General features: G+C 38.6%; 1 protein-coding gene across 1 annotated transcript; it reads left to right on the top strand.

Annotated features, from left to right (window-relative positions):
• The first annotated feature begins 877 nt into the window (after nt 1–877).
• LDOC1 (LDOC1 regulator of NFKB signaling) lies at nt 878–2,304 on the top strand. The gene has a single exon (XM_007992869.2). It carries the CDS (start codon nt 1,035–1,037, stop codon nt 1,473–1,475), a length of 441 nt encoding a protein of 146 aa, XP_007991060.1. The 5' UTR covers nt 878–1,034; the 3' UTR covers nt 1,476–2,304.
• Nucleotides 2,305–18,494: the final 16,190 nt, after the last annotated feature.

Genomic DNA, 18,494 nt, shown 5'->3' with positions numbered 1-18,494 from the left:
GAAATGACAAGACATGACTGAATTGGCAATATATTTGAAAGCAGAGCCAACAATTCCTGTCGGCTCTAGGATCGGGGATCCATTCAAAGTAGAAAAACAAAATTATTTAAAAACACAAACATCTTAACAGTTCATTTTTAAGTACAGAATAAAACCCAGTGGCCAACGGCACTAATAGCAGGACAAGAAATAGAGAATCAAAGATATGTGGGATGCCTGCAATTGATTATTGGATGCTGATTTTGCAAAACTTCTTTATATCTTGCTACTTAGGTTTTTTTTTTTTTTTTTTTTTTTTTTTTTTAAAGGGAGTATACCATATTATTTCCCTACTAAAGAAGTCACTGTTTAAATACTGCCTTTTTCATGAAAGGCAGGAACCCCTGAGGGTCTTCATGATCCTAAAAGGAAGTGTGAGTCCCACAGTGCAGCCAGCAGTGTCAATACTTCTCTGAGTGAGATTTAAACAAGAAAGAAAATGTGTTAATAAAACATCACGCCAAGAGAATATAGTGGTCACAGACCCACGAAGGAACAACTGAGTTGTGCGAGTTGCCTAGGTAGAAGGGTGGCTAATCCTTTCAGTTTGAACAAATTTGCCTTCTCTGAGACCAAACTCAGCGCTCGCCAGGTCCTCTGCTAACGCAGGCCCCACAACCAGGAGCTAGGGGAGCCTACCCCAGCCTTTAACTACCCGCCTAGAGACCTACCACAAGCCGGTGGTTCAGCCACCCAGGGCATCCTTTTCCTGGCCACGCCCTCTTTGTCTACACCCTTCCCATCCCGGCCACGCCCCCACGCAGCCGCGGCCCCCAGTCTGGCCACGCCCCTCCCGCGCCGCGCCGGCGCACCATCCGTCCGAATGGCCTCGTGGGCGGAGCTTGCGTAGCCTCCCGGACCCCGGCGCGCACCGCCCCCCGCCCCCCGCCCCTGGCCATCGAGCGTCTCCGTGGACACGCACTTCCTGCGAGGCCTCCGTGCGCACCTTGGCCGAGCCGAACCGAGCCGAGCCCTGTCCTTCCAGGCTGTTCGCAATGGTGGATGAGCTGGTGCTGCTGCTGCACGCGCTCCTGATGCGGCACCGCGCCCTGACCATCGAGAACAGCCAGCTCATGGAACAGCTGCGGCTGCTGGTGTGCGAGAGGGCCAGCCTGCTGCGCCAGGTACGTCCGCCGAGCTGCCCGGTGCCCTTCCCCGAAACGTTTAATGGCGAGAGCTCCCGGCTCCCCGAGTTTATCGTGCAGACAGCGTCTTACATGCTCGTGAACGAGAACCGATTCTGCAACGACGCCATGAAGGTGGCATTCCTAATCAGTCTCCTCACCGGGGAAGCCGAGGAGTGGGTGGTGCCCTACATCGAGATGGATAGCCCCATCCTAGGTGATTACCGAGCCTTCCTCGATGAGATGAAACAGTGCTTTGGCTGGGATGATGACGAAGACGACGACGACGAGGACGAAGAGGATAATTACTAGGCCCTCGGGCCTCGGGGGGAGGGCCCTGCACGCCGTCACCCCCTCCCCGCAGCCCTCACCCCGCCAGGAGCCACTGCTCTCCCCCTTGCCCTCCGGTCCCCTTCCCTACCCGCGCCCGTCTGCTCTTTCTTCATTTCTCCGTAGTGCTTGTCTTTGTTCCAGGAATAGCGCTCCAGTTACCTGCTGCTGGGGTTGGGGCTGGAGCCTCACTCACTCGGAAGTGCTTGGAAGTGTCAGCTACCCTGGCCATCCCGGGGATCCCTCCCCTGCTAATCTGAACTGTGTCCTGAACCCCAGCTATTGGCCAGGCCCCTGTTACAAACTGCACAGACCACCCATAGCCCTGCTGCTGCCACCTGCCCTGCTGCCAGGCTTACATCTGCCCAGAGAACTATGCTGCCACTTCACATCCACTCACCACATCCCACCTACAGACTACCGCCTTTCGAGATCAGGACCAACCTGGAAAATGCCAGAGTTGGCTATGCCTCTTCGGACATTGATTTGGACAGCTCACCAACCCCTGAAGAGGCCAGTCATTCAGCCTGGTTAGTTTTCTACCTACTCCGAGTGTCCTCCCCTGCCATACCAGATTGCTGCAGGGGCGCGGTGTGCCTGGCAGCCAAATTGTTGATATTTCTTTTTTCCTATGCACTGGTTTTACACAGCTGTCATTTTTCTTTCAAAATTGCAGCAGTCCCACAGATGTATGCATTTGGACAAATAGTACTAAAAACAAAACAAACAAGCACTCAGCCCAGCTCCTCAATACTACCTGGAAAAAGCATTGGCATTATTTTCAATAAATATCAAGCACTAAAAAACGAAATGATTGTCTTTTAATAGTTAAGTGCTATCACTGACCTCTACCACCGTCACTGTGACTACCGTTATTCCCATGGAAATCAGGGAATACAACCAATCCTAGGAATCCCTGCTGTCAACTCCAGGCTGCTGGGGACAGCTACCTCAGGGCTTTGTCAGGGTTCTGATGCTTCCTTCACCAGCGCATTTCTTAAAGCCCTGGCAAAGGGTGTGTTCTCTGGGTCCTCCAGGGTGGCATGGGTAAGGGTTGGCTGAGCAGATGGCAAAGAGGGCAGTATTAATAATTAGACCATAACAACAGGCATAAACCAGGACATATATATGTATTGCTCCTAATTCTCTGAGCTTTTGGATTCCTTAATATTGTGCCAGGGAAGTTCTGCCCCTTAATCCTTATTGCCTATATGCAGCTGTTGAGTTCAGGCTCCAGATAGCCAACATAGTACATTGTCACTTTCAAACTCCAAATAGCCAACATGTCACAGGTGCTCCAGCTAACATTGTCTCGGATCCTGGGCAAGTGCATCCATAAAGATATACCCTGATCTTAACAAACATTTCATCCTCCTTGGGCAGACATCCTTAGAATTTCCACTCATAGATGTGTCCCAGATTCCTCCCTATGGAAATTAGCAAGATGCTTGGTTCTCTCTTAAATCAGACTTTGTACTGCTATCTGGGGGCTATGCTGAGATCTCTGGGCCTGGAGGGTTCAGAGCAGTGAAGGGGGTGGCTGCTGAGAAGAAACTGCATACCTGTGTGAGGCCATTGCCCCAGGTTAAGTCATTTAAATGTTTAATGCAGAGCAGCTTGGTTGGGGATTTGAGAGGACTACCTCTTAGAAAGGTTTAGGAGGATGTGAGGGGTTCAGAGTTCTCATTTATATCCGTCCAGATGTCCTCCCTCATTGTACCATGTCTGGAGCCAACTTGACTTTATAACCTTTAGTTAATTTAGATAACACATTTCCTTACTGTTTAAGGCCTTTTGAGGCAAGATATTTCATTTGTACTGGTAAACCTCAGTGTTGATTAAATGAGATATGGGGCTTCATATTAATCACCTGATAGGTGTGGATTATATGAGATCATACCCATGCAGCATTTAGAACTTTCCCTGCTACATGGTGAGCACTCAGTAAACCATGGGCTGTTACTCCCGGGCCTGGGGACAGAAATCTCAGGAAGCAAGTCTCTGGCTCTGAGCGTGGCTTTAGTAGGAAAATGTCAGCGTAAAGAGGAGCAGAGCAGGTTCAGGGATAATGGAAATGAGAGCATGATAAGACCCCATTTACTTTTTGAAGTCTTATATGAAGCAAGAAACAAAGCTGTTTACGTGGTGAACAGGCAAAGTTTAGGGTAGGAATTATATCTCACACCTAGGATAGCTGTTTCTGGAGGGTGGGGACAGGGGTGAGTATGACTTAATAAAAGAGGCCAAGGCTTGGGTGGAAATGACATCTGGGGCTCTTCGGGGAGCTGCTGCCTCCAAATCTGAATCAAGGAGACACCTGGTTATTTAGAATTCATTGATCACTTCTCCCAGTCTCCTTGGAAAATATACAAAAACCCTTGGAATAGAGAGAGTTTATATTTGAGACATAATATGTGTGAGGTCAGATAATTACACTTTCTTCCTGACTAGAAAGGCCTTGAATTGGGGATAAATGGGGAAAAGTGAGCAAGATCTAAAAGGTAAAGGATCCAGTGAGACTAAAAATCATTTATTGCAAACTGATTATGGCCCAGTTATGCTGAGTGGAGTTATAGAAACATCATTGAATAAAATGTCATCTCTGCCTTCATAGTTAGTCCAGTCTGCTACTTTTACTGTGCCTTGGGCCAGAACTTCGATGATTAGTTACAGGAAAGGGCCAGGAAGAGAATCTGGGCTGTGATTAGATCTAGGAATGACCTTTCTGGGGTGGAAGTTGAGGACATATGAGTATGTGTTCTGTGGAGGAAGGGAGGGTCAGTAAGGACGCCATGCCGAGGCAGCATCTGAATGGCATCTGGGAGAACTAGGCCAAGGAGCTTCTGTGATCTGAAATGTACATTTCCTGAGTATGTGTGCATGTGCACATGAGCTTGCTGTGACCCTGTATGTGTGTGCTGTGTGTGTGTGTGTGTGTGTGTGTGTGTGTGTATGTGTTAGGTGATGTCCTTCATGCATCATGGACGAACAGGTTATGCTGTGAGATGCAGAAAAGGAAAGTGTGAGATTCTGGTTACTCTGGGGACAGATTCTGCAACAAAAGCACAGATATTGGCAAGGGCTCCATCACCCAGGGAGGAATTCCTGATAATGGCATAAAGCATTGCAAAAAAGGAGGAAGAAGTAGAAGTATGTCTAAGGATGAAAGCGCCACTTCTATCAAAACCATTAAAAATAGGTAGGAATGCTGAACAAATATGAACTTCAGACTCCTGAATTCTCATTTTGGGTATAATAGACTTGAAATGGCCACTGAAATTATACTATCAGTGAAATGAAATTAGTCATATTAGAGGTCATAATCATTTAATCATATTAAATATACCAATATATCTTTGGACTTTTCTATTCATTTGAATAGATAAGCACTGCCATCTATTAAGTCCGTGTTGCTATATCCTGCAGAATGGTATATAAAGCTAGAGGTACTTTATGCACATGTATATTTGATTATTTTCTGCTATTAAAACATAGCTAAAACCTCAGTAATTTGGACGTAGGCAGATTAGAGGGAGAAGTCTTATTGAAATTAGTGGGATATTTGCATTTTTAAAAATATGCTTAATTTTTTTTTTTTTTTAACGGAGTCTCACTCTGTCGCCCCCAGGCTGGAGTGCAGTGGCACTATCTCGGCTCACTGCAACCTCTGTCTCCTGGGTTCAAACGATTCTCCTGCCTCAGCCTCCCGAGTAGCTGGGATTACAAGCACCTGCCACAACACCTGGCTAATTTTTGTGTTTTTAGTAGAGACTGGGTTTCGCCAGTAGAGGCTGACCTCGAACTCCTGACTTCATGATTCACCCGCCTCGGCCTCCCAAAGTGCCAGGATTACAGGTGTGAGCCACCGCACCCGGCCTCTAGGTTCTTAAATTGAGTAAAGCAAAGCTAATAAAACTGTATTAATTCAAGATCATGAGAATGTTTTCCTTGATGGTAAGGGTGGGATAATTGTATGAAGAATATTTATTATTTTCTTTGATTTATGGATTTTGCTAAGTCATGGTTTAGTGTCTGGCAGCAGTTTGCATTACTGAATAGCTCAAGTATATTCCCTACAGTCTTAGACCACTTAGTTCTAAAGGTAAGTACAATGGTGTCCTTTGACAGTGCTGGTAACCCCTTATCTCCCTTAATGAAAATCTGATCATCTACCTTGCATTTTTTTCTCTTGCCTAAAATACCTGTTAGAATGTGTTCCTTTGTCTTCAAATGTTCCATTGTCCACAAAATGTTCTATTTTTTAAAATTTTGTTTTGTTTTATTTTTGAGAGGGAGTCTCACTCTGTTGCCTGGGCTGGAGTGCAGTGGCACAATTTTGGCTCACTGCAACCTCTACCTCCCGGGTTCAAGCATTTCTCCTGCCTCAGCCTCCTGAATACCTGGGATTACAGGTGCCACCACTATGCCCAGCTAATTTTTTGTATTTTTAGTAGAGACGGGGTTTCACCATGTTGGCCAGACTGGTCTCAGACTCCTGACCTCGTGATTCACCCACCTCGGCCTCCCAAAGTGCTGGGATTACAGGTGTGAGCCACCACGCCGGCCTAGTGTCTTTTATTTATTTATTTATTATTATTATTTTTTTAAACCCTGGGATAGATTGAAGCAATTGCTTGCTTGAAGGAATTATGAACACCATAGCAGGTTTGTTCATGGAGCAAAAACCCTTCCATGGATGAGTTGGGAGGAGGAGTGGTGTATTAATCCCATCTCCAAAGAAACACTTGAGACTGGGTAATTTACAGAGAAAAGAGGTTTAATTGCCTCATGGTTCCTCAGGCTGTACAGGAAGCATGATGACTTCTGGGGAGGCCTCAGGAAACTTCCAATCATGGGGGAAGGCTAAAGGAAAGCAGCATGTCTTACACGGTGGAGCAGGAGGAAGACAGAATGAGGGAGTAGGTGCTACACACTTATTAAATAACCAAATCTTGTGAGAATTCACTCATTTTGCAGTACCAAGGGGGATGATATGAAGCCATTCATGAGAAACTGACCCCATGATCCAATCGTCTCCCACCAGACCTCACCTCCAGCATTGGGGTTACAATTCAACATGAGATTTGGGTCGGGACACAGAACCAAACCATATAAAATGGAGAGGTGCTGAAAAGGGTGTTTCAGAATAAGTAGATATAGCAACATCGGTGTACCTCCCTTTTTCCCCTCAGAGGCTGGTATCTGACATACGGTCAGTGATACATTGCATTTCTTATTATTCTATCCACAAAATTTACACACCTCCACTCCCCTCTCTAAATGACCAAGGATTTCATCAGCAAAATTGCAATAATGTAATTCTTACATTTTAGCCAAAGTTCCTATATAGTCAGTGTAATTGAACTGACCAGTCAGTTCAGAATCAGTCAGTTAAAGATATAAAACTGTTGCCGGGGCTATTTTTATATGCCCCACTTTAAAGCTTCAGATTTAAAACAAGTAACATCAGTAAAAAGAAAGTAAAGGGATTTATATTTCAATGGTAACTAAAGTCATTGTGATGTTTCAGATTTATGTGTTCTCTAGACACAGATAGTTGCACTGCCATATAGGATTTTTATAAACTGCTTATTTGAATGTACACAATAAAAATTTTAACATATATAAAAGTAGAGAGAATACTATCATGAACCCCCACAGACTCATCTCCTGGATTAAAAAATTATCAGCATTTTTGCTTTGTTTATCCCTTACATTTCTTGCAATTTTTATGGCATACTTTGAAACCAATCCCAGATATCACTTCAATTCACCCTTCAATACTTCAGTATGTTTCTCTAATAAGATAAGGCCTTAAAAAACATAATCCACCATATCATTAACAGACCTACTAAAATTAACAGTCTCCTTAATATTTAATATTCAATTGAGTCAAATATCCCCAGTGTCCTAAAAATGTCTTTAATTGTCTGTTTGAATTACTCTCCTTAAAATGTCAGCACATTGCATTTGGTCTATATATCTCTTAACCTTCTTTTAATTAATACCAGTTCCTCTCACTCTTTTTTTTCTCTGCAATTTATTCTTTGAGGAAACCTGGTTATTTGTCTATAACATTTCCTATATTCTAGATTTGCTTTATTCTTTTCATATCCTTCCCCAATTTTCTCTTGGGTTGTTAGTGTTACTCTCTCAATTTTTTAGAAGCTCTTTATTTATTAGAGATCTGCGATATATGTCGCAAATATTTATGCTCAGTTTGTCGTTTGCCTATTTACTTTATGATAGTTCAGGCTGTTGAGAAAATATTTAGTATATTTTCCTTTTTTTCCACTCTCCTCCCATCTCTGCGCTCCCCAAATTTAATTGCTTATATCATTTGTTAGTGTTTATGCCTTTAAATAGTCCAGACACTGCTATTATTTTTCAGATATGAATCATACATTTTTATTTAGCCATGAAAGATGAGAAATTCAATACACTAATACTCTTTCTCTATCAAGTTTATAAGCGACATCATTATGTTATCATAACATTTATATATTTTTCCTGTGACCATAATCTTCCCATTTGTTTTAATATAGCAGATAAATGGGTTAAATAATTACTATTCTGTCCATATTTTCAATTTACCTCTTTATGTCAGTAATTTTTTTGCTGTTCTTTTTAGTTGTTTCTTAGGAATAAAAAAACAACTGGGAATTATTTACCCTGAGTTTTTTAGGGTGAATGACAGTTTCATTATGTGTAGAGTTTGTGGATCCCCCTTTCTTATTTCTCCACTATTTGTTAGCATTGAATGGCATTTTGTAGATGTCTGAGACCACTCTGATATTTTCCACTCATATTGTTGAGAGTTCTACTTAGTTCTCAGAGAATTTTTCTTGATATTTGCATAGAATATATCTCAGTGTTATTCACTCTGTCATTTTTTCTGAAACCCAGTGTCACTGTTATGTAGAATCAAAGCTTATTTCATTTATGCAAAGCTTTCCTTATTTTTTGAGTATATATAATATATGCTAACATGTACTTATGTTTACTCTCCTTTACCTGCCCTCCATACTTTAAAATTTCCCAGACTTTTAAATGTTTTCTTCATTTCCATTTCATTCTGCTTACTTTTCTCCATCTTGTTCTCTATGTCCTTTACAATGTTTTCAGCATTAATTGTCAATCTTTGCATTGCTTTCAATTTGGCTTTCATTTTTGTGATAATTTTATTTGCTCTTCTTCCACTTCTTTGACAAGTGCTTCCGGGTCATGTTTAGCTTCTATTGACTTCTATATATTCCTGAATCTCATAACTCTGATTTGTTGTCTTCTTGTTTAGCTGGGATTCCTTCATATTAAAAAATTGGTTCAAGACCAGCCTGGCCAACCTGATGAAACCCCGTCTCTACTAAAAATACAAAAAAATTAGCCAGGCATGGTGGCATGTGCCTGTAATCCCAGCTACTTGGGAGGCTGAGGCAGCAGAATTGCTTGAACCCAGGAGGCGGAGGTTGCAGTGAGCCAAGATCATGCCACTACACTCCAGCTTGGGCGACAGAGCAAGACTCCGTCTCAAAAAAAAAAAAAAAAATTGATGGTGATATGATATGATATGATATGATGGTCATATGATAGGTCACATCTGTTTCTTGGCAATATTTTTCTAGGGAGTGCTATTTGCTTTTTTTTTTTTTTTCTGTCCTTCTCCCTCGATGGCAGTGTTCCTGAAAACCTTTTGGGATCTTATTTACTTCCTAATAATGCCACTCTTCTGCAGTAAGGATAATTATAAGGCAGCCTCTTTTAGTCCTGTGTCAACAGAATTTTTCTGGCAGAAATAACTTAATGCTGGTGGCTTCTACATTACATACTTCTTGTTTGCCAGGGAGGAGCTAGGTCTGAAAACACTCTCCCTCCTTTTTTAACAAATCACAGTCATTTCAATAGTACTCTCCTGTTTTCATTTTACCTGGATGTACCTAGAAGATTTCTGACATTATTTTCAGAAGCAACAGTCTGTTCTTACTGTTCTAGCCCCTGCTGCTCAGTAGTTTTCATGTCTGAATAACCTTAGATAGTCTATGTTCCAGGAAAGTGTTAAGCTAACTTATGATTGGGACTGAATAAGACTCAACTCTGGGGATAGGAGAAACTAAAAGCTAAATAACAAAATATTAATGGCTTAGAGTCCTTTTTCACTACTGTTATGTGTGTGTGTGTGTATGTGTGTGTGTATTTTTCAAAAATAAGATAATAATTTTACTATTAATTTTTGGAATAACTTTTTATCGCCCTGTGTAGCAAGAGGACAAGTGGAAGGATTTTAGTCATCTGTGGAGAAGGCGAGCCACATATGTAGGAGACTTGATCAATATGTATATGGGATACCTAAATTTGTGATTCATTGGAATAAAAAGTGGAGGGGGCTGCAATTAGCATCAGAAAATGGACCTTAGAAGATAGACAAGCATATAGGGAAAGATTGGTTTGTTGTGAGCCGAGAATGGATTGTTCCTTGCACAAAGTCTGAGTTCAATTAGAATGGGTTTGGTGACCAGAAGGACTTTGATCCCTGTCCTGGCGTTGCCATAGGCTCACTCTGGAAACCACAGACAACTGAGTTGATTTATCTGATTCTGAACTTCTGCATATATATCATGGGAATAATTATATCTCAGAAATAATGTAAGAAAAAATCTAACTAATATCTTGTTTGGTAGTAAGTAAGTGTTAGCCCTGTTCTTCTTTTCCTTAGTAGATGTTACTTAGCAAAATAAGAACGTAAGATTGACTTTTATGATAGACTTGCATGTCCCGATAGAAAGACACTAATATTGGGGGACTTGGAATGTCATAGGAGAAAAGGTAGTCAACAAATTAAAATATACAGAGGGACATTCACAAGAATAGATGCTAAATATTAATGAACATATGAAGAACATTTGACACATAACTTATTTTCATATTCATTTTCCTACTTGATACAAGTTGGTGAGGAGATATTGTATTCATATTTTACACGTTGCAATATTTAGACTCAGCAATGCTCAGGGGCTTATTTGTGATAGAAAATGACAGAAACTGGGCCAGGAATTCCTACCACAAGTCCAGTGCTCAGTTTACAATTTCATGTTGCTTTTGAAAATGCCTTGTGCAAATTATTCATCTCCTTTGGGCCTTCATTTCCTCATTTGTAATGTGAAGTATTTTCATTAGCAGACCATTGCAGGTCTTTCTTGCCTTTAACGACATTAGGGCCTTTAGAATGAGTATCTGGTGCTGTCCTTCCAACTCTGTGATTCTCTGATTCCATCCTCATTTTTCACCATTACTGTTGTACTGGCAAGAACCAGTATGAGATTTTTTTTTTTTTTTTTTGAGACGGAGGCTTGCTCTGTCGCCCAGGCTGGAGTGCAGTGGAAGAACCAGTATGAGATTTGAGGAAAAAGACTACTCTTTTTAAAAAAAATTGTTTACATATAATCCACATGCCATACAATTTACCCTTTTATGTGTATAATTCAGTATTTTCAGTATATTCACAAAGTTGTGCTACCATCACCACTATCCGATTCCAGAACTTTTCATCATACCAAAAATAAACTGTACCCATTAGTTACTCCTCATTGTTCCATCTCCCTCCCTGCCCCTATAACTCTCCAGTCCTTGGACACTACTAATCTCATTTCTGTTTCTATGGGTTTGCCTATTCTGGACATTTTATATAAATAGAATCATACAATACATGCTCTTTCTTTCACCTTAGCATATTTTCAAGCTTTACTGATGTTGCAGCATATATCAGTACTTCAATCCTTTTCATGGCTGAATTATTTTCCATTGTATGGATACACTTTTCATTACCTGTTCATCATTTGATGGACATTTGGTTTGTTTCCAATTTTTGGCTGTTATGAATACTGCTGCCATGACAATCCTTGTATAAATTTTTGTTTCAACACCTGTTTTCAATTATATTGGGTATATCTATAGGAATGGAATTGCTCAGTCGTACGTAATTTTTTTATTTAATTTTTTGAGGAACTGCCAGATTGTTTTCCAAAGTAGCTGTACCATTTGCATCTTTACCAGTAGGGTATAGATTTTCTAGTGTTTCCACTTTCTCAGGAACACCTTTTATTGTCTGTTCTTTATTATAGTCATCCTAGTTGGTGTGATATGTTATATCATGATTTTTACTCACATTTCACTAATGTTTAATGATGGTGAGCATTTTGTCATGTGCTTATGGGACATTTGTATATCTTTTGTTGGAGAAATGCCTATTTTTAAAAATTGGACTGTCTTTTCATTGTTGAGTTATAGGAATTCCTTATATATTTTGGATACTAGACAATTATCAGATACATGATTTACAAATATTTTCTCCCATTAATCGATTGGCTTTACACATTCTTCATAGTATCCTTTGATGCACAAAAATGTTTAATTTTGATGTAGTCCAATTTATCTAGTTTTTCATTGATTGTGCTTTTCATGTCATATTTAAGAAACCATTGCCTAATCCAGGGTCACAACATTAACACCTATGTTTTCATAGATTTCATGTTTTACATTTATGTTTTCATGGTCCATAGAGTTTTACAGTTTTAGCTCTTACATGTAGGTCTTTGGTCCATTTTGAACTAATTTTCATATATAGTATGAGGTAGTAGTTCAACTTCATTCTTTTGTATATGGATATCTAGTTGTCCTGACACCATTTGTTGAAAAGACTATTATTTTCTCATTGAAGTCTCTTGGGACCCTTATTGAAAAGCAATTGACAAATGTATAGGTTTATTTTTGGAATCTCAATTTTATTCTTTTAATTAATCTACATGTCTATCTTTATGACAATATCAAACTGTCTTGTTCATAGTAGCTTTGTAGAAACTTTTGAAATTGAGGATTGTGAGTCTTCCAATTTTATTCTTTTTTCAAGATTGTTTTGGTTGTTTGGGGTCCCTTGCATTTTCATGTGAGTCTTATGATTGGATTCTCAGTTTCTTCAAAAGCTACATCTGGAATTTAATTCAGATTGCATAGAACCTGATCAATTTGGGGAGTGTTGCGGTCTTAACAACATTAAATCTTATAGTTGATGAACATGGATGTCTTTCTATCTAATTTAAGTATTGCATAATTTGTTTCATTGGTGTTTTGTTGATTTTATTATATGTTTTACATTTATTTTTGCTAAATGTTTTCTAAGTATTTTATCCTTTTTATATTATTCTAAGTGGAATTTAAAAAGTTTTGTTTTCAGATTATCCATTGTTTGTGCTAGAAATACAATTAATTTTTGTTTATTGATCTTAATCTTGCAGCCCTATTGAACTTATTAGATCTAGTAGTTTGTTTCGCGGATTGCTTAGGATTTTCTATATACAAGATTATGTCCTATACATATAGAGATAGTTTTACTTCTTCCTTTCCGATCTGAACTACTTTTATTTCTTTCTCTTACCTAATTTTTCTAGCTAGACCTTTAAGTCCAATGTTGAATAGAAGTGGCGTGAGCAGTCTTGTTCATGATCTTAGAGGGAAAGGATTCAGTCCTTCCATCATTAAGTATGAGGTTAGCTGTGCAGTTTTCATAGATGCTCTTTATCAGTTGAGGAAATTCCCTCTACTCCTAGTTTATGGGTCTTTTTTTTTATTATCATGAAAGGATGTTGGATTTTGTCCAGTGCTGTTTCTGTATCTATCGAGATAATCATATGGTTTCTGTTTTATATTCTGCTAATATGGAGTTATTACCTTCACTGGCTTTCAAATGTTGAATCAATCTTGACTTCCTAGAATAAATCACACTTGTTCATGTTGTATAATACATTTTATCTGTTGCTAAATTTCTTTTGCACGTATTTTGTTAAGGATTTTTGTCTCTATTCATAAGGAGTAATTATATGTATTTTTTATTATGTCTTTGTCTGGTTTTGGTATGAGGGCAATACTGCCCTCCTATAATGAGTTGGGAACTTTTCCACACACATTAATTTGCACCTGCTTTGGTCACTTAACTGTAAATTCAGAAGTAACTGTATCAGTTCATAGATGCCTTCTACATTTCTGTGCAGCTGCATAGTTAATTCCATGGATTTGTCCTAGTTATTAAGAATTTTCCTATGTATGGGAAATTATTTTGTTATTACCAATAAGTTTTACCATTAATAAATTTGGACATATTTTGTTTTATATTTGTGGAAGTATACATTTAAGTTTTTGGAAGAAGGTTTCCTTGATCAAAGGCTAAACACACATGCAATTTGTCAGATATTGCTAAAATACCTCCCATAGTGGTTTTGCCATTTTATACATTCACATAAATGGATAAGACTGCCTGTATTCTTATGCAATTTCCAAGATAAGGGCTATTTTGATTTTCTGACTATCTGATAGATTTTTTGAAATATCTCAGTGTAGTATTACTTTGTATTTCTCTTATTATGAGTGAAGTATTTTTCATATGTTCAGGGCCATTTGTGTTTCTTTTTCCATGAATTATCTGTTAATGTCTTTTGATCATTTATCTTGTTTTTAAATTATTATTTAAAAGCTCTTGTCTACCAGGAAAAAATAGTCTTTTGTTTTTGATATAACTTGCATAGATTTTCTCCCAATTTGCCATTTGTGTTTTATCCTTTTTATGACATGTGTATTTTCCAATTCAAAAGTTTTATTTGTTTTCACGCAGATAGATTTGTCAGTGCTCTCTTTTATTGCTTCTAGATTTTGAGTTATAGTTAGAAGACTTTCTCCACGTCTAGGTTATAAAGGAATGCCCCCAATGTTTTCTTTTAGTACTTCTATGGTCTCAGTTTTTTAACATTTATATCTCTCTTCTATTAGAAGTTTATTCTGGGGTATGATGTGAAGCAAGTATTCAATTAATTTTTTTCCAAAGAGCTATTGAGGTGTCCCAAGCCATACGTTAAACACTCATCGCATCTTCAATGTGATATGATTATCATATATACTAAATTACCATGAGTCCTTGTATTTATTTGTGTACTTTCTATTCAGTTAAATATTCTGTAGACCTTATTTATGTCATTACCTCACAATCTATAGAAACTTTAGAGTATGTTTTAATATCTGGTAGCGTTAATCTTCCTTTTATTGTTGTTCTTTCTCAGGGTTCTTACATGTTTTGTTTTCTATGTGAATTTTATAATTCACATGTTTAACATTAGAAAAAATAACTTATATTTGTTGAAATAGCCCTACATTTATATATTAATTTGGGGAGTATTGACATTATTATGAAGTTAATGTATGCTATCCAAGAACAATAAATGCCCTTTTAATTGTTCAAATTTAGTTTTGAGCCTCTCAGGAATGTTTTAATGTTTTCTTATATAGGTTTTAGATACTGTATTCCTAAATAGCTTTTGACAGATTTATGTGTGTGTGTATGTGTCTGTATAATACTGTTTTTGTGTGAAAATTTTAAATCATGCCAAAAACTTAATTTTCAAATGTTATTTAATTTTGACATTTATTGTCTTTGGTTTTCCAAATATTATATTATAGGCAAAAACTTCTAATTCTCATGCCTTTAATTGTTTTCTCTCGGTATGAAGTTATAATGGACATAGATGGACTATTTCCATTGTTTGTCTCCTTATTGACAATGTTCATAAAGAATCCCGAACAACATATCTATAAACACATACATTTATATTTGTGTATTTTGTGTGTGTTATATAATGTTACATTATGGCATTAAATTTTGTACAGCCTGTTTTCAGCATCTATGTAAAAAAGCTCGTGATTTTTTTTAGATTTATTTAAGTGGCAAATAATAGATTTTCTAATACAATATCATCCCTGTAATTCCAGAATCAATCTCATTTTGCAATAATGGCTTTCTTTCTTTTTATTTTTAATGTTCAATTGGAATCTGCTTTGTATTATGATTTGAAAATTTTCTTCGATATTTATGAGATTGGTCTGTAGGTTTTTGTTTTGTATAATTTTATTAGGTTTGTGATCAATATTATCCTTCCTTCATTAACAGAATGAAAGTTTTTCTTTTATTAGGCTCTGGAACAATTTAAGTGGCAGTGAGATTAAGCCATATCCAGTTTCAATTTAAAATCTCTATGAAGGCCAGGCACGGTGGCTCACGCCTCCTGTAATCCCAGCAGTTTGGGAGGCTGAGGTGGGTGGATCACCTGAGGTTAGGAGTTCGAAACCAGCCTGACCAACAGGTGAAACCCCATCTGTACTAAAAATACAAAAATTAGCCGGGCATGGTGGCAGACGCGTGTAGTCCTAGCTACCTGGGAGGCTGAGACAGGAGAATTGCTTGAACCCGGAAGGCAGAGGTTGCAGTGAGCTGAGATTGTACCACTGCACTCCAGTCTGGGCAATGGAGTGACCAAAAAAAACCAAAACAAACAAACAAACAAAAAAACTCTATGAAATAAATAGTTGTTACAAAATTAGTACATCAAAATTCTCCAGTGAAAAATAATATGTGCTATTTCAGACTAATAAATAGTTTCATAAATGTTTTACTAAAAGTTTAGTAATAGTTAAGTGTGCTTAATATTTGATAATAGTTAATAAGTTAACAAAATACTCAATAAATAATTTGGTATTATATAATTTGACCTTCTCTTCAATCTCATAAACCTATTATTATACCCATTTGATGGACACGAAAACCAAGGGTCAGAAGAATAAAGTGGCTTCCCAAGCCATACACTTAATGAGCAGCAATATAGTAATTTAACTGGCTTTCATTAATTTCAGAACTGCCAGAATTTTTCCTTCCATAAGGACTTCCACATTCTCTTTCTCTGCCTGGGAAAATTTTCCCCACCTCTTTTTACCTAACTGACTCCAACATTCTTCTAATCTTATCTTAAATATAATTTTCCCATGGTAGCCTTATCTGGCCAATGCCCCACCCGCTCACCCCCTACCTCTGCTCCCAAAGGATACCTGTTATAAACTCTCAACAGGCTATACTTATTCGTTGGAGCTTGTATTAAATAATCATTTATTTAATTAGCTTATTTTTTGGGGGGGTGTCCTATTAGAATCCAAGGTCCGTAAGGTTGCTTTCCTCATTCTCCATTGTATGCCTAATACCCAGAATAATACTGAGCACCTAGTAGGCACTAGTAAATATTTGTTGTATAGATGAATAAATGAATGATTTTAAACAAACATTGTGGAAGAGGTTGCTGCACGAGATAGAGTCTGAAGGATATCAGAAAATTCAGGCCTCATTACCTTAATGGATAGGAAGGAGACTGGCATAAACATGCCCTAAGAAGGAAAATAGGCATTTCTGTGAAAGAAAGACAATGCAGAGCTCTGTTTGTAGGGTTTCAAGTACTTTATGAGGTATTGCCATTTCCTTCCCCCGCTGCCCGCCCCGCCGAGATGGAGTCTTGCCTGTCTCCCAGGCTGGAGTGCAGTGGCGCAATCTCAGCTCACTGCAACCTCCGCCTCCCTAGTTCAAGCAATTCTGCCTCAGCCTCTCGAGTAGCACCCGCCACCACACCTGACTAATTTCTGTATTTTTAGTAGAGACAGGGTTTCACCATGTTGGCCAGGCTGGTCTCAAACTCCTGACCTTGTGATCCGCCTGCCTTGGCCTCCCCAAGTGCTGGGATTACAGGCATGAGGGACCGCGCCCAGCCCTCTTTTCCTTTTTTGATTTATCAAAGAAAAGTAGTGAATAAGGACAGCTGGGAGTGGAAATTTTTCTTAAGTTTACCAAATGATATACACAGCTTCTGCTCTCCATATCACTTCATTGCCAATGATAAGATTAAATTCTTCGACTATGCTGGAGATTTTAGTATGTTTGAAAAACAAAAAAATCATTATCATTGAAAACAGTGGATCCATGCTTCCTCCCCAAGGAAATTAGGAAATATCACTGATTTAAGTTTGAGGTTAAAAGGTACTTTTGGAGAAAGATAATGGGTTTAAACAATCATGTCAACACAAGGACATGTCTATATGAGTATAGTAGTTTGACTATTTTGAAGTTATTTTTCTTCTTTTGTACCTTTTTATTTCCATACCCTTTTCTTTTTTGTCTGCATTTCATCCTTCCCTTGACTGATCAGCCAACAATGGAACAATTAAAGTAGTTTCTGTAAATTCACTCAGACTATATTTTCAGGTCTAAAATTTCTAAAGGTGCAATAAAAAGAGTTCCAAATGCAACATTCCACTCTGTGGTGAGCTTGTTAAAATTGCCTCAGGGATAGTAGCTACCATCATACATATGAATGAGGCAAAGGAACCTGAGAGCATATTTTGAGTGTTCTTGTCTTTTAAGCATTTCATATTCAATACTTTTTGGTTATTTCCCAAACTCCTGCTTTCAGAACTGCACATGGCAAATATAAACATAGTTGATGGTAATTTTTAAATTTTCAATTGAAAATTGAAATCTAGCATTTGCATGACATTCTACTCTACGCATGCTGGTGGTCTTGTTCAAATGTTTACTTTCTCAGTGAAGCCTTCCTATGTCTCAGCCTCCTTGCCCTGAAGACACATGTACATACATGAGACTCTATCTTTCCCTTTCCTTATATTATTTTAGCATTTAAATTGGATTATTTCAGAAGACTTGAGGGAAATGTTTTGATCACTTGCATGGCAGCGGACATATTTTTAGGAGTTAGAGAGATGAGGAAAGAGAGTATACATTTTATGAGCCTTGCTTTGCCCTTTCTGTAATAACACCAATAGCAGAGCCCTGTCCCTGAGAGATACAGTTGCATGGACATGTGTTCCTGAAGCTAACATAATGCTGAAAACTCTCCTGCCCTTCATGGTAGTTATCTCAGTGAATAATATCTCAACATCCTCTTACATAGAGCTATTACTAAGTGAAACTTGAAAAATGCCTATAGAGGCTGGGCACGGTGGCTCACGCCTGTAATCCCAGCACTTTGGGAGGCCGAGGCAGGCAGATCGCTTGAGGTCAGGAGTTGGAGACCAGCCTGGCCCACATGGTGAAACCCTGTCTGTATTAAAAATACAAAAATTAGCAGGGTGTGG

This window comes from Chlorocebus sabaeus, chromosome X (genome assembly GCF_047675955.1).
Source record: "Chlorocebus sabaeus isolate Y175 chromosome X, mChlSab1.0.hap1, whole genome shotgun sequence".
NCBI lineage: Eukaryota > Metazoa > Chordata > Mammalia > Primates > Cercopithecidae > Chlorocebus > Chlorocebus sabaeus.
This window is presented reverse-complemented; position numbering and strand designations above follow the sequence as displayed.

Coding starts and splice junctions, on each gene's coding strand:
- LDOC1 (XM_007992869.2), top strand. CDS start 1,035: ATGGTGGATGAGCTGGTGCTGCTGCTGCACGCGCTCCTGATGCGGCAC.